Source organism: Mandrillus leucophaeus, unplaced genomic scaffold (assembly GCF_000951045.1).
Source record: "Mandrillus leucophaeus isolate KB7577 unplaced genomic scaffold, Mleu.le_1.0 Scaffold820, whole genome shotgun sequence".
Taxonomy (NCBI): Eukaryota; Metazoa; Chordata; class Mammalia; order Primates; family Cercopithecidae; genus Mandrillus; species Mandrillus leucophaeus.
Window position 1 is genome coordinate 446,834 of NW_012108920.1, and position 17,088 is coordinate 463,921.

At 51.5% G+C, this 17,088-nt stretch overlaps 1 protein-coding gene across 5 annotated transcripts in view; it reads left to right on the top strand.

Moving 5' to 3' along the window:
* The window catches only part of CABIN1 (calcineurin binding protein 1), a 166,528-nt gene that overhangs the window by 105,301 nt on the left and 44,139 nt on the right, over window positions 1-17,088 (top strand). For all 5 annotated transcript variants that reach the window (XM_011967986.1, XM_011967988.1, XM_011967989.1 and 2 more), the window contains one exon: window positions 12,073-12,186. In XM_011967986.1, the coding sequence (XP_011823376.1) occupies window positions 12,073-12,186 (114 nt within the window). The remainder of the gene's footprint in view (window positions 1-12,072; window positions 12,187-17,088) is intronic.

Here is a 17,088-nt window from a genome sequence, read left to right on the forward strand (position 1 = left end):
CCACCCTCCACTTCCCCGCTAAATGGCTTTATGTTGAATTTGAAGGAGCCAGTGCATGTAAAGTGCTTAGCTCAGCACTAGACACAGAATGCTGTTATTGCAGCCTGCCCCTTCTCTTGATGAATTTTTTAGAAGTAGGACACAGTATTTCTGTCAAAATCAAAAGTTGGAGGGAGGTAACCACAATTCTACCACCCTAAAACTAGCTGTCTTGGGTCTAGTACAGGTTGAATATCCTTTATACAAAATGCTTGGGACCAGAAGGGGTTTGGATTTTGGCTTTTTTCAGCTCTTAGAATATTTGCATTATATTTACCTGGCTGAACCATCATGCTAAGCCAAAAATCTGAAATCCCAAATGCTCTGATGAGGCTGGGCGTGGTGGCTCACGCCTGTAATCCTAGCACTTTGGGAGACTGAGGCGGGTGGATCACCGGAGGTCAGGAGTTCAAGACCAGCCTGGCCAACATGGCGAAAACTTGTCTCTACTAAAAATACAAAAATTATCCAGGCGTGGTGGCGCACATCTGTAATCCCAGTTAATCAGGAGGTTGAGGCAGGAGAATCGCTTGAACTGGGGAGGCGGAGGTTGCCGTGAACTGAGATGGTGTCACTTCACTCCAGCCTGGGCGAAAGACCAAAACTCCCTCTCAAAAAAAACAAAACAAAAAACCAAAATGCTCCAATGAGCATTTCCTTTAAGCACCAAAGTTTCAGATTTTGGAATAATTTGGATTTTAGATATTTGGACTTAGGATACCCTGCCTGTATTTCTTCCCAACTCCAGTACACATGCCCTGTTGATTGTGTGCTTTCAAGACCAGGCACTCCAGGCCCCAGAGGTGGGATCATGCCCCTTCTACTTTGCATCTGGGAACCTGGTCTGAGGGTCACACAGAGCTGAGTGACAGAGCCAGACATCAGCCCTGGGCAATCTCACACTGGCCCAGTTGCTGCACTGTCCCCCACACCCTGTCCACACTCATAGTTTGCCATTTTGCTCTTAACCATGAATGCCCCCTTGCCAGGTCATTTTGGTCATCTGTGATGGTCCAGGGTAGGTGGACCAGTTGACCCAGCCATCCCCACCCAGTAGCAGGGATGGAGGCTGCCTTGGGCTGTCTGCACCATTGATGTCAGTATCCCCAGACAACCCCCAATAGCCATCAGCCTCAGTTTCTGCCAGCTTTTCTGTTTGTTGCATTCCCAGGCTGAGTTCCTTGGTTCTCAGAAATGGCATGCTGTCTTGAATCTAAGAGAGACCCCTTAAGCAGCAGACACTCCCTACCCACAGCCACACTGCCTACCCACAGATCTGCTTCCAGGAGGCAGCTCTGCAGGTGCCAAGTGTGCCTCAGGTAGCCTCGAGCCACTGAGCTTATTCTAGACCCTGCATATGCTGAGTCTAGGGTGGTTCCCGCTGGCTCCTGTGTTTGCTTCACCCAGAAACCTTTGCTGAGCACCAGTTACCACCACCAAATTAAATGCAGGTTGTTAACACCTAGCTCCCCTGAGAGCCTAAGTTAAGACCTACCTACTGCTCTGGGGCATGCCATCCTGGGGGCTGCATGTGGCTCTGCCCAGACCTGGGGTGTCAGCTTTGCTGGCAGCAGCTTGTTCACAGATCTGGGGGACACAACTCCATGTTGTCACTGACTAATGTGGAACCATTAACTGGGAAGTAGTTACCACTTTCCAAACACAGCTGTTTGGTAACAAACACTTCCCGCTGTGTATATTTGACAGCAGCACATTTCTTCATAAAATCCTGCTGTGGGCTTGGCAGTGCCTTTTTCTTGTTGCCATCTCACAGCTCACTGGTGGACTGGAGTGTCCAATGTCTGCCTCTTCAAAGGGGCCCACAAGCAGAGCCTGTCTGGAGTTGTGTGGTTGACTCCTGAACCCTTGGGTCTTTCACAGGCATCTCCAGGTGAGGCTCTGCCTGCCCAGGCCTTGCAAAGAAACCGCCTTCAGGGCACAGTGTGCCACTTGCTTAGCTGCTGACAGCAGGGCTTTTGGGGGAGGAGGAGAGAATGTGGGCTCTGAAGCTGGCCTAACCTAGGTTCAGATCCTGGCTCTGCATGGGAACTCTTGGAGGTCCAGGGCTCTTCTTTCCTCGATGAGAATGATAGTGATATGAAAGCAGAATTATTGTGGTAATGAGGTGAGGGCTGCAGTGCTGGGGCAATATCCAACACACCCTGCCCTGCCCTCAGCCAACAGTCCTTCTCACCCCTCTAGTGAGGCCCATTTCTTCAGTGTCAGCATCTCCCATGACTCCTTGCTCCTCTGCCAGGCCCTCTGAGGGCTCCCTGCCTGGAGGATAGTGGCCAAGGGCTAGGTCTGTCCTGAGGGACCTTTGTTGCCTGCCTGAGGATGCCCTCCCATCCAAGGTTGGCACTGCTGTACACAGGCTGCCCCTGGACCCCCCAAGGCAGTCCACCTGTTGCCCTGCACACTGTGCACACCTTAGATGGGCATGATCATTTATACTGATAGCTGTAAGGGCCCTAATTCTAGCTACTGTATCACTTAGTCTCTGGATCACAATCTTCACCAAGATTTTGTGGCCTGAGTCTACACCCATAGAAACCTAGCTCTTTGAGCCCAGAGAGGCACCCCAGGAGAGACAGCACATGGCATCAGACACCTCTTGTCATGAAGGTTCTGGCCTTTACTGATGGGTGTCCAGGAAGAAGGCCAATGCATAGACACCCCTACCCTGCTCTCCTAGTTGCTTCCTTCTCAGCTGGGAGCTGAGCCCCTTCACCTCCTGCTACTTCTGCTGCAAGGGGTTCAGGGCAGAGGGGGTTAGTTACAAGATGTTCCCTGGAGCCAGCAATCTTGAACAAAAAGAAATCAATTTCAAAACTTACTACAAATCTATAACATGCTCATCAAAACAGTGTGGAATATTAGCCTTAAAAAGGGAGGAAATTCGGTCACATCAGACAGCATGGGAAACCTAGAGGACATAATGCCAAGTGAAATAGCCAGTCACAAGACAAATACTGAATGATTCCACTTAGATGAGGTATGAGGAGTAGCAGCCTGGTTGTGCTAGCCCAGTCAGACCCCATTTCTTTGGCCCTGTACCGATATGGGATGAGCCCAGGCCCAGGGTTTGGTTACAGACAGACTCCTGCCAGGGGGACCCCATGGTGCTGTGTGCTCAGCTGAAGGATCACCAGGAAATCTGCTGACTTTTGACTTCTGGATCAGCTGGTGCTCTGGTGTGAACCTAGGTAAAGGACAGGTCAGCTGGCTGTGAACCCCCACCCCTTGCCCACCTATTGTGAGTACAGTATCCCCACCTGCCTGTGCTGCTGGCTCATGTGGGGGACCCGTAGAAGTCAGGACTATTGTGCAGGTTAAATGAGAGGGCCTCTGAAGTGGGCCCTGCGCCATCAGACTGGAGTAGGTGTGAGGGCCTGCTGTTGAGACCCTGCTTTTTGCTCGCAGACAAGTGTTCGGGGGGAGCCAGTGAGCTTTGAGTTCACACTGACTGAGCCAGGACCACACAGATAGTAGAACCAGGCACCAGGAGGGCATGCTGGCCACAAAGCAGGGTGTTCACCTGCCTTTAACCTTTGCTCCCTTTCTGTGGATGTAAAAGTGGCCCCTTCCACAAAATGGCGGTGTGCCCTGCCTCCTCACATGGATGTCCTGGGCTGCTGCAGATCCCAACCAACCAGATTTTTGTCAAGCTTTAGTTTGTATAGTTTGCAAAAGGAGAACTTGATATTTTTCTCAACTTAGGCATCTTGATTTTGCATTTCAAAGTCTGTCTGCCTCATGGTTTGAAGATGCTGCTGGGCCCTTAGGGGCCAGAGGAGGTGGGACAGGTTGCCCCCATAATGGCCTGGTCTTCTCTCCTGCAAAGAAATGCAGATTTCAGCAGTTTGAATAGGTTTGAGCACTCTGCCAGCAGTTTTTATTACCAATAATATTGTTTAAACTTGGAAAAGAGAGTGAAACTACCCACAACTGTCCCACAAGCCGTGACATGGCAGAAGTGTTTGTGTTTCGTGTGCTCCCTCCAGCATGTTTTCTGTGCATCTCTGCAGGTTTGCTCATTCAGCAGCTCTCTACTGAGTGGTTGTCACGCAGGAGGTTCCTGTTTGAGGTGCTGGGGATACAGCATTGTGTGCTCACTGGGAGAACAGAGTGGGCAGCTAGTGATGAGTAGGAAGAAAAATAAAGCTTGTTAAGGGGTTAGAGGCGGGATTGTGACTATTTAGACAGGGAGATTGGGAAGACCTGTCTAAGCAAGGATCTGAATCAAGTGAGGGAGCCCTGATGGCCACGAGGATATTGGGGGAGAGGCTTCCAGATGGACACACACCGAACACACATGCCTAGAGACAGAAACAGTCTTGGTGTGACTAGAATCTGCTGGAAGCTGGTGTGACTAAATGGGCAAGGAGGAGAGAGGAAGGAGATGCGGTCAGAGGCTTTCAGGGCCTGGTTTGGCAGGGGAAGAGTTGAGGGAACATCATCCTGAATTAGGTTAAAGCTGTCGCAAAGGCTGGGCATGGTGGCTCACACCTGTAATCCCAGCTCTTTGGGAGGCCAAGGCAGGTAAATCACTTGAGGTCATGAGTTTGAGACTAGCCTGGCCAACATGGCAAAACCCCATCTCTACTAAAAATGCAAAACCTGCTGTGGTGTTGTGTGCCTGAAATACCAGCTACTCAAGAGGCTGAGGAAGGAGAATCACTTGAACCTGGGAGGCAGAGGTTGCAGTGAGCCGAGGTCACACCACTGCACTCCAGCCTGGGTAACACAGCATAGCAAAACTGTCTCAAAAAAAAAAAAAAAATCTGTCGCAAGGTTGCGGAAGAAGAGAGGCTCCATGTGACCTGAGTGTGTCAGAGACACTACTAGGCTGATATATAAAGAGTGAGTTGGGGGTGGCCCATCAGAGGCCTGGCAGGACACAGATGGCCCCATCTAACAGGAAAGTCTGAAGAGCGCTTAATGAAGGAGCAACTTACACAGGCCCAGACAGAGAGTAGGAATTCACAAGGGAGGAGGAGTGTGGTACCCTGGGCCAACCGCAGTGCCTATCGGGGCTGGCCATTGATGGCTGCCCCACATCAACTCCACAGGGAGGGAATTCAGGGAGTGAGTGCTCTGATCAAATTCCCTCAGTTAAACCCACCCAGTAGTCAGAGACCCAGGAGCTTGAGAATGTGTCCACACAGGTAAAGAAAAAGTGAGTGTGGCAGCAGAGATGGGAGGAGACCACAGCAGGATATCAGGAAGTAGTCTGATTCTAGATGGATTCAGACAGAAGAGCTGAATCAATGGATGAGACAGCATGGGAAACCTAGAGGACATAATGCTAACTGAAATAGCCAGTCAGAAAAGACAAATACTGAATGATTCCATTTAGATGAGGTATGACGAGTAGCAGCCTGGCAGCGCTAACCCAATCAGACCCCATTTCTTTGGCCCAGGACCTGTGGGATGTGACGGAAAGAGAAAAGTCAAGGTCAGTCCACAGACAGTCATGCATCCTGCTTCTGTTCTGACTAATGTTGTGAATCAGTTGAGAAGGTTTGCACATCTATCACCTTCAACAACTGTATTTAACTTTTCATATATATATATGAGTAACGTAGAACAGTTATATATATATATGAGTATATATGAGTAATGTAGAACAGAGTTCCCTCCTGAGGCACTACTGACATTTGGGACCAAATAATTCTCTGTTGTGGGGATGTCATGTGCACTGGAGGACTTTCAGCAATATCCCTGGTCTCTACCCACTAGATACCAGTAGCCTTCCTCTAGCTGTGATGACCAAAGATGTTTCCAGACATTGCCAGATGCCCCCTTGGGGACAGACCCCCACCCCCATTGAGAACTATTGCCATGAGTCTCCCTCCCCAGGCAACTCTCAGGACTGTTGGGTACATTTCCTTTCCATCTTTCTTCTGCCTACTTTCTTTACACACAGACAGACAGACACACACACACACACACACACACACACACACACACACAGAAACGTATGCAAATATGGTTCTGCTTTTTCGTGCTCCCCATGTACTCATAAACTCTTTGATTGCATGACTTCTAATGACCACACAGGATTCTCAGGGCCGGGGGGAGGGGGCACAGCTTTTACACTAAATCCTTAATATTTGGCTTTATCCAAACAAAGACATTCTAATTATAATTTTTCATGATTAGAAGTATCAGGAGTGGTTGGCTTTAAGTCTACCAGGTCTAGCTTTGGGGATATTCATGTCCTAGGTTGCTGGGGTGAGTTTGCAGTAAGTATGTGTCTGCAGCTTATGGATGTCCCCAGCAGCCCACTAGAGTCTCCCATCAGCAGGTAGCCACACACTCCTCTTTCTCTGGCCTATAGAACACTGTACTCCAACAGCTCCCAGCCAGTCCCCTTTGCATGGGGCAAGGGGTCCTGCGTGGCTCCAAAGGCTGCAGAAGGCCTTCCCTGGCCAAGCCCTCCACCACTCCTGATTCCTCCATTTGTCATGGAACCTGTGAGTACCATCTGTGCCCCCATGCCAATGCCTGAGGTATGGCTAGGTGAAGGGCTGAGCACAGCTGAGGTCCATAGCCACCTTCCTAGCAGCCCTGTGGAGCCCTGCTGGTCTTGCAGATAGGCTGGCACTGCTCCAGGATCCCCACCAGATAGTTTGCACACCTGGAGTCACCATGTAGGAGTTGTAGAGCCTGACGTCTCTGACCCCCACCATCTGTCCCTTGTGGGTTTGTGAGGCAAGAGTTAGTTAAGTGGCGAGTGGATCATCATCATTGTTTGTGGCAGGGAGACAGCCCCTGGGGGCAGAGACCCTGGGTGACACAGGCAGAGCACATCCTCCAGGCCACCATACAATAGTGACAGCACCTGGGATCAGGTCTGCCTTCCAACTTTGCACATCTTGGGACAGCAGGTGTCCCCAGAGGGTAGTAGGCGTGTTCCCATCTCCAGCTGTCAACAGGCTTTGCCAAGCCCCCACTACATGCAGGGCCCACGGAAGGCTACAGGTAGGTATGCAAGCCACCTCACCCCAAGCTTTTGCTTCCTGTGCGAAGGGAAAGTGAGCCTGGGGAGTTCCAGGAGCTGTGACAGTCAGCCCAATGTTTGCTGTAGTGAAACGATTGCTGGCAGAGTAGTGCAAGTTAGTGGGCAGAAGCTGGCATTGAGGTTTAGCCTCAAGGGCTTGGACTGTTGCTTAGCTGGCCCCAGGGAGCATAGTGCTGGCACCCTGGCCTTGGGCAGGACCCAAGCAGCCCCTCTCATGCCCCATGGCTGTTGCCCTCCTCCCTCAACCTGACATATACTTCCTTCCCATTTTATGAAAGGTCAGACTGCTCAGCTTCCTTTCATTCTTCCTATGGGCATCTGTTGCACCCTTTCTGTGAGCTTCAAACTAGCCTTGTCCTGGAGGAGCCATCAGTAAAGTCAGACTGTATCCCTGCCCTCATAGGGCTGATAGAGAAGTGGGGGCAGACAGCAGACCCATCTGCGAGTCAGTGGAAAGGCTATTTAAGGTGGCCATGGGGTTGTGGGTATAGTATTCCAGGGGAGCATCAGGGGAAAGGTGAGATGGCACCAGGTAGGGAGACCTGCAGGGACCAAGGTGGGAACAAGTGTGGCCAGAGGGCCGTTCACAAAGAGGGGTTGGGGGATGTGGGGGAGATGAGCCAGCGGGTAGGCAGGTAGACTGAGGCATGGAGCTGACTCTTGCCCTGAGGCAGGTGCAGCCCAAAGGCCTTCAAGCAGAGGAGTTAGACGTCCTCTCTGCCTTCTGCTGTGAAGCAGGGATGGTCCAGATAGTGGGCAAGGGAGGGCATAAGGTGCCTGTATGCATCTGCGATTCTTTGCCCTACTTCTCTTCAGGACCTTACAGCCCTCCATCTGCCCTCTGTCAGAGCAGGGTCTATATGCATAAGCCTCAGGGCCCATGCAGCCAAGGAAAATGTGCCATTATCTGGTAAGTGGCTCCATGGGCCTCCTCCCATTCTCAGAGGTGCCTATGAGCCAGCAGTGTGACAGGTTGCATGAGGCCATGATGGCTGGCTCAGTGTTCAGCACACAGCACATGCCCAGGCAGATTTGTAAAGTGACTTGCACACCCATAGTAGATAGGTCGGGGGTCAGGGGAAGAGCCCAGGCCTCAGACTCCTTGCAGCCTGGACCAGATGCCAGGGATGGCTCTGCCACTTCCTGGCTCTGGGACCTTGGGCAAGCTCTTAAATTTCTCTGAGCCTCTATTTCCTCATTGGTAAACTGGCAATTCTGTGAGGTGAGGGGTTATGGCACTGTGCTCAGCCCAGGAGGCATCATGTTGCCTTACGTCACCACACCACACCACAAAGCTGCAGGGCAGGCTTTATGCTGCAGGTGCACCGTGCAAGTCAGATCCCCTTCCCCCTTGCAGAGGTTCAGCAAGGGCCCAACACAGTCTCTGCCCCCTCCTCCACCCCCCCAGCCTGGCACCCATGATTCCCCAGACAGGTCTCAGCCCTCCCTGTCAGCACCTATCTGGGGCCTCAGGCATGAATCAGCTAAGGGCCCCCATAACACTTTGTGCCTTAGCATCGATCAGCTCTCTTTCTCTGGTGGGCCCGGGAGACAGCTGGAGAAACACACTCTCCACCAGTACACAGTAGCCAGGTCTGTGGGAAGCTAATTTATAATCCAGGTTGGGTTTGACAGGCTAGTGCTTTCTGCACCCTTTGCCCCAGAAACCTCTCCCACTGCCTTCTCCCTTTCTGCTCCTATCTGGGGGACAGACCGGCTTGGTGCAGGTGGAGTGGTGGAAAACAAACCAGAGAGGAATGTCCATTCCTGTCCCATGGCCACAGGTCCTGCAACAAGGCAGCTGGGCAGGGAAGCAAAGTCTATGTGACTCTCTCCATCCTGGCCTCAGTGCTTTCTCTTGTGTCCCCAGCCAGAAGGAAGTCTTTGTTGAGGCTTTACTTTCTTGGTATTCTTAGGAAAATGATGGCTACTGGAGATGCTTCTTCAAGCCAGGCTCTCAAATCTCTTCCCGCTGGCCTCAAGTGCTGCTACTTAAAGAGGTCTTCTGGACATTTTTCCAAGTTCATGAGGAGCCCCAGAAGCAGCTTTGGGGTCATGACTCTTGGGTAACTTTTCTCAGGCCAGGCCTGTGCCCTGGGTCATGGAGCTGGAGGAGTGGTTTGCCATAGCATTGAGGCCAGGGCCATAGAGGAGAGGAAGGGTATGCACAGGCTCAGTCCCCTAGGTGGCCTGTCTCTGCTCTGGGCTCCGCAGCCCCTGGTCTTAGTACTTACTCCCTGCCTCATAGTCCCCTGGCTCCCCACTGGCCTTATGGGCAGCCACATCTGATCCCTTCCACCTCCTTGGCTAGGCCCTGACTGTCCCCGGTGTCTGGGCACTTGCTTCAGTGAGTCCCTTATCCCCATAACAGCCTTGTGCAAACCACAGCCCAGGTATCACCTTCTCCCAGAGCCTCCCTGACCTTCTCAGACTGGGTGAAAGGTAGGTCTCCTTTGCAGCCTACCTCCATGGTCAGGTGTGCTCAACAGTGGTATTAGAAGTGTAGGTGACGGACCAGGCATGGTGGCTCGTGTCTGTAATTCCAACACTTTGGGAGGCCAAGGCGGGCAGATCACTTGACGTCAGGAGTTCGAGACCAGCCTGGGCAACATGGTGAAACCCCATCTCTACTAAAAATACAAAAATTAGCCAGGCATAGTGGCAGGCACCTGTAGTCCCAGCTACTCAGGAGGTTGAAGCAGGAGAGTCACTTGAATGACTTGGAGGTTTCAGTGAGCTGAGAGCATACTACTACACTCCACCCTGGGTTACTGAGTGAGATTCTGTCTCAAAAAAAAAAAGTACAGTGTCCCACATCACCTTCTTGAGTCCACCTATGACTGATTAGACCAGGATGGACACCTGCCTGGGCTGAACCTCTCAGATCTCCTTTGGGAAAGACTTTGAACCAAGTGTGTCACAGTGGGTCATGGCTGAGCGCTGATGCAGGTTGTGAGCCCCTTTCTTGGGCTTCCTGAGACCCACCTGCGTCTTCCTCTTGGAGCCCTGCTCTACTTACTAGTCTTTGAGCTAATCTTTCATTTTATTCCTTTTAATGAAGCATACCTGAACCCCCACCCCTTCTCCCTACCCTGTACTCAGTTTGTCTGCAGCTGACCCTCCCTCCTTGGACCTGCTGTAGAGCAGGGGGATGTGGCCTGGGATAGGGTGTGGTGGGGTGCAGAGGTGGGAGGCATTATGTGAGAACTTGGAACCAGCCTCAAGAGGCTTTTGAATGAGTGGCCCGGGAAGCGGGCTTTTCAAAGCATGGCTGCCAGGCATTACTGGGGACTTTTTTTTTTTTTTTTTTGAGGTGAAGTCTCACTTCTGTCACCAGGCTGGAGTGCAGTGGCGTAATCTCGGCTCACTGCAACCTCCGCCTCCCAAGTTCAAGTGATTCTCCTGCCTCACCCTCTTGAGTAGCTGGGATTACAGGCGTGTGCTACCACACCAGGCTAATTCTTTTATTTTTAGTAGAGATGGGGTTTCTCCGTGTTGGTCAGGCTGGTCTCGAACTCCCAACCTCAGGTGATCCACTCGCCTCAGCCTCTCAAAGTGCTGGGATTACACGCGTGAGCCACCGCGCCCAGCTGCTGGGGACACTTGAAAGTAAACTACAAGTTGTTCCTCCTAGGTGCTGGAGCTCAGAAGTTGAAGGTCAGGACTGGGTATTTTACTGTTTTCTGTGAGTGTGAGCAAAGTGGCTTCTGCTCTCAACTGGGAGCCTGCCTCCGGGGTCTGAGGACCCTCTCGCTGCCCAGGTTGTTCCCTCCTCTGCCTGTTTCTCCTTCCCCTCAGGGAGGGGCAGGCAGGGGGTCCCTCAGCAGACGGGAAGCTCACAGTGAATGGAGCTTCCTACATACGGCCCTGGGCCCTGCCCAGTGCTAGGGAGCAGCCCTCAGTCCCTACAGCAGCCCAGTGGGGGCAGAAGGGTAGCCCTCTGTGCAGAGACAGGAGCAAAGGCTTGCAGGCAGGCTAGCATGGGCCCCACAGCCAGCCAGTCAGGGAGCTGGATTTGCACTTTTGCCTCATGATGATTGGGGAAACAGTTCAGTATGCTGGGCCTGGCCAGCAGTGGGCAGAATGGGACCAGGTGGGATAAGCTTGTAGATCAAGAAGTGAGAGGGCTTTCGGAGCAGCTGGAGTGCAAGGTGATGAAGGCCTGTGCCCAGTGCTGGGAAAGGCGAGCAAGGGACCTGAGCAGGAGGGGAGGACAGATTGGCTGGGACAGTGGGTACTGTGGAAAGGGTAGAGGGTCTGGCATTGTGCAGTCCCAGGTGCCAAGCCCAGCTCTGCCCATTGCCAGCCCTTTCCCTGTAGGACAGCATGGTCCTGAGGTGGAGTGAGATGGCCAGTGCAAGGTGCTTGGCTGCTGTGGTGAAGACCAGAGAGGAAGGAGTGGCTGGCTAGGCAGCTGGTGGGAAGGCTTGCTCTATGGGCCAGTGAGAAGACCCCAGAGAAGGCTGAGGCAGCCAGGTCTGGGCCCACCCTCTTACCCTACAGCATTCTCCCCTGGGCCTGGATTCCACGAAGAGGCTCTTTGCCCAGAGATCACTGACCTAAGCACTGTGGCCAGAGCCTGGCCCTCTTAGCCTAAGGCAGCTGTACCACCAGCCATGAATAAGGAATGCTTTTCCTGACAAATAAGTCAAAGCTGCTATTTGGACTTGTGGAGGGCCCCTGACAGAGGCGGGTACTGGGTCCATGTGGCAGGTTTATAGGGTTGGTCAGGCCAGGGGTCTCTGTCAGTCCCCATCTTGGGCAGTCAAGGACTACACTCCCAAACCAGTGGTGCTGGGCAAGAGATCAGTTCTGAAAATGCATCCCACAGCCTGAAGATCAAAGCCCACGGCCAGAACCGCCTAGAGCTGTGGAATCAATGTATGCAGGAACTGCTGCTCATCGTGGTTTGCTGTGCAGCCAGGAAGGAGGGGACCGCCTGCCTTCCCTGTGGGCGCCCTGAGCAGCCCACACACTCACTTCCAACCTACTTCTTGTTTCCCCAGAACCTCCAGTGGGCCCGCGACGTGTTGCTAGGCAGCAGTATCCCGTGGCAACAACTGCAGCACATGCCGGCACAGGGGCTCTTCTGCGAGAGGAACAAGACCAATTTCTTCAACGTGAGTACTTTGCCTTGTTGATTTCCAAGACGGTTTGTTGCCATTGCTTTTCACTGAAGGCGCATGAATTGACCCCCTAGGTGGGTGTTCCCAGGGCCTCAGGTTTGTGGCATCCTCAGAGGGCAGGCAGGGTGGTACAGTAGAGAGTGAGCCAGACTCCGGTGTAGGGCTATGATTGCTGAGCGACTTCTAGCAAGTCACTGCCACCTCCTGTGGGGAGAGGCATGGATGAACTTGGTATGTTCTCCAAAGCCCCAGGTATTCTGGGGCCACACAGGCAGTGATGAGAGGGGTACAGGCCCAGGTTCCTCCTCCTGCTGGAGCAGCTCCTCCTATGGTCTCAAGCACGCAGGAGATTCTGACTGCCTAAAAAACAAGCGCGGGCCGGGCGCGGTGGCTCACGCCTGTAGTCCCAGCACTTTGGGAGGCTGAGGCAGGTGAATCACAAGGTCAGGAGTTTGAGACCAGCCTGGCCAGCATAGCGAAACCCCATCTCTACTAAATATACATAAATTAGCTGGGCGTGGTGGCGGGCACCTGTAATCCCAGCTACTTGGGAAGCCGAGGCAGGAGAATTGCTTGAGCCCAGGAGGCAGAGGTTGCGGTGAGCCCAGATCATGCCATTGCACTCCAGCCTGGGGGACCAGAGCAAGACTCTGTCTTAAACAAACAAACAAAAAACAAGTGGGGCCTGGGTGCAGTGGCTCATACCTGTAATCCCAGCACTTTGGGAGGCCGAGGCAGGCAGATCACCTGAGGTCAGGAGTTTGAGGCCAGCCTGGCCAACATGGTGAAACCCTGTCTCTACTAAAATACAAAAATTAGCTGGGCGTGGTGGCAGGCACCTGTAATCCCAGCTACTCAGGAGGCTGAGGCAGAAGAATTGCTTGAACCCGGGTGGCGGAGGTTGCAGTGAGCCGAGATGGCGCCATTGCACTCCAGCCTGGGCGACAGAGCCAGACTCCCTCTCAAAAAAAAAAGTGTGACCAATATTGGGCTTTCAGTGCACTTAAGCCCTGATATTCCGTGTGAGGTAGAGACTTACTCCTTGAGCAGGGCAGGGCCAATCACCTAAGCCTGCCTGCCTCTCGTCCCAAAGACCTACATTTGCTCCTCTTGACACCCCACCTGGATCTACCCTCCCCCATTTCCTCTGCCCTGCATGGAGACAGCTGGCCCCTCATTCCCCTCTACCTCCAAGCCCTTACCTATCCACCGCCCCTCCCAGCATGGCCAGCTCCCAGCTGAGTGACTTGGGCAGGTCATTCATCCCCTCTGAGCTTTGGTTTCTTCTATATTTTCCTTGATTCCCTGTTACTCATGGAGAAACTGAAGGGCAGAGTTGGCCTGAACAGGAGCTGAGGAGAGCAGGTTTCAGATCTGGGGGTGTGTAACAGGCCAATTCTCAGGGTACGTGGGCAGGCAGGTCCCCACTGAGAGCCAGCCAGCTGGTGGGAGTGTCTGGGCCCATGGCTCTTCTCCCAGGATGTGGTCTTCTGGGGTCAGAGTAGCAGCTTCAGATCCTGAAAGCCCTGCATCTGCCCACCCTCTCTGTTTTGGTATTTTAGAGACAAGTAGGAGATGTTATTGGTAATCAATCTAGATGATACCAAGGGATTTGCCGCAAAAGAGAGGTGCCCTCTCACCTGCATGCCCAGGCAACAGCTACTTCCCCACAACAGAAACCGTTTGTTGTCCCATGTGTGTGCTCTTCTAGAGGGCATCTGCCCATTTACATAGATGTGCACAAAAGGCAAAAGTGCACACACTTTTCTTCCCCTTGTATTTTCTCACTAAACAATATTCTTTTTGATAGCCACTCATTCTTTTTGATAGCTACTGCATAGTATTCCCAACATCGGGATGTCCCACAGTTTACCTACCCATCCCTTTTTTTTTTTTTTTTTTTTTTGAGATAAGGGTCTTGCTCTGTCACCCAGGCTTGAGTACAGTGGCGTAATCTTGGGTCACTGCAACCTCCGCGTCCTGGGTTCAAGCAATTCTCCTGCTTTAGCCTCACAAGTAACTGGGACTACAGGTCAGCACCACCACGCCCAGCTAATTTTTGTATTTTTTTTTAGTAGAGACAGGGTTTCACCATGTTGACCAGGCTGATCTTGAACTCCTGGCCTCAAGTGATCTGCCCTCCTCGGCCTCCCAAAGTGCTGGGATTACAGGTGTGAGCCACTGTGCCCGGCCCCCCATTCCTTATTGAGGGACACTTAGATTAGTTCCAGTCTTTTTTACTACAAACAATACATCACACACACACATACACACACACACAGAGAAAGGCTCAGTGCTTCATTTATGAAGCACTTCCTTGACTGTGACATTACGCTAATTTTAACTTCTATCCAAAAGTTGGTGTCCTTCATGTTCATTTTCTAGTGGATTATTGGTTCTTTTCCTATTGATTAATAAGAACTCTTTATATATCAATGAAATAAGCCCTTTGTCAGTGTTTTGAAAATCTGTTTTTCTGCAGCTGATAGACTAGAGTTAGAGCTAGACAAGTTGCTTAATTTCCCTGTCCTGGGTTCCTCACCTTGAAAGTGGGCTTCTATTACCTGCCTTGAAGAGTAACTGTAGGAATCAAGTTAGATAATGGGGTAATATTTCTGACACAGGATCTGGCACATGGTAGGTACTTAAGAAAATAGTTTCCCTCCCTCCCTCTCTTCCTCTCTCCTTTTGGTGCTTTGCCCTTAAAGCCTATGCAGTGATATTGGAAGGAAGGACCCAACCTCCATGTCTTCCTCTTAGGGTAAGACCTCAGCCTTTCTAATGATAAAGCTAGGGAAGCTGGCCTGCCAGATACCTGCTCCCCAGAGCACATCCAAGTTGGCAGCCACATGCTACAGGCCCCTTTCCCATTGGGCTCACTCCCTACACCTTCTCCTTAGTTTCTGGGACCTTCCAAAATGAGTCTTGCAGAAAAGCAGTCTGAGGCTGTGTGCCTGTGGCAGGGCCCCATGTAGGCCTGGCACATAGGCAATGCCGTCCCTGCAGCTGGAAGCCCCTGAAGATCAGGGCCACCCCAGTCCAGACTGGGTGTTTTGGTGGTTTTGCCTCTTCCAGGAGAGTTGTTCGTTCCTCCATGCTTCCCAGTGACCTGCTGCTTTTACCACCCTTTGGGGCCTCTGTCCTCCTCTGCTTTCTTACCTCTTCTCTTTAGAGATAGGTTTGGGCTACTTGTGCTCCTTGAGCTATGCCTAGTGTCCAGCATGTCAAGAAATGCTGGGCAGTTCCTGAACGCTTTCAGCACATGAGTCTATCTGGCATATTCCCAAGCCTGGGGAAACTGCATACTAACGTGTTTATGAAGGAGCATTTAGGGCAGCCTTGGCTGACTCTGCTGGAGTGGGGCTGTGTCTCTGGTAGATGGCCTATAGGTTGGGATGAGCAGACTGGCTCACCTCCCTTCTAGCCTGCACTGGAGTTTACTGTTTAGTCCAGGGGGAGGCAAAGGCGGCAGGTGGGTGCTGGCCCTTGAGAGGCAGTAGAGGGAGGTTGAGGCTGGGGACATCAGCACCCTAATCCCTATCCCTCTCAACCCACTGTCCTGGGCCATCCACACTACCCAGGCTTTGTGTTGCTCAGCCTGTCATCCTTAGAGCTTGGGTGGGGGGCACTTCTGTTATTTTTTAATGATAGGTTTTGAAAATTGTGAGAATTGTAGTTTAGGAAAAACTCAAACCCCTTTTCCTTTGTTCTCACACCAACACAACAGTCAACACAGACAGAAGACTTCTGTGACCAAGTCGGGGGCGGATTTTTTCCCACCAACAAATAAGCAATCAATTCTGTAGCAGACACCAGCTGGGTGTCCTCTAATTGAATTAAATTCCAACATTATCTTTTTTTTTTTTGAGACAGCACTGTGCTTTGTCACCTAGGCCCTTGGGGGCCCTACCTCAGCCTGCCAGATAGCTGGGACTACAGACATGCACCACCATGCCCAGCCAATTTTTTAATTTTTTGTAGAGATAGAATCTTGCTATATTGCCCAGGCTTAATTTCAACACCTGGAGATAGTGTCAGATCCCACAGGTTGAGGGTTCAGTCCTCAGAACATCCCCCGCTTCAGGCACTAGTCACAAGTCTGGGCCTCCGAAATGTCTAACTAACTGGCTTCAAGTTGATGTTCCTACAACCCGCTCTTTGGGTTTGATTAATTTGCTGAAGTGGCTTACAGAACTCAGAGAAACACATTTCCCAGTTTATTATAAGGGATGTTACAGGAGGATATGGGGAAGGCTGTATCCTCCTGTAATTGTTTCTCTCCAGGCATGCCACCCACCAGGAGCTTTCGTGTATTTAGTTATCTGGAAGCTCAGGAACCTGTCCTCTTTGGGCTTGTCATGATTGAAACATGGACAACTATATCAAAATGTTATTGGACAAAAAGATTATTATCTAAACCCAGCGAGACCTGTCCAGATTCTTCTTGCCCTCTCTGCAGCATTTCTTCCTCCAGGATGTGGGGTAGGACTCTTATCTGGAATGAAGGTCTTAAGACCCACAATCAAATTAGAGTCCTGTCTTGGGCAAGCAGAAAGAAGGGCAGGAGAAGGTCAGAGAAAGAGAGATTCTGTTTACAGTAACGGACTATGAGAGTTAGGAGCCAGGAACCATGTATGAACAAACATATATATATCTGTCATATAGATCATAATATCACAGTCATATAGGACCACATTTTCACTGCCAACAGTTCAGACACATAGAGTCCACCTACCTTTGTTTGCCCATCCCCAGGCACTGTGCCCTTTTCAGAGGTGCTTCTGTGATCAGCCAAGCCGTTATCTTTTTCTGGGTCTGTGTGTACAAAAACAGATTTGTCGTGCGGCTTTTTAAAAAGTGCATATAATCCCAGCACTTTGGGAGGCCGAGACGAGC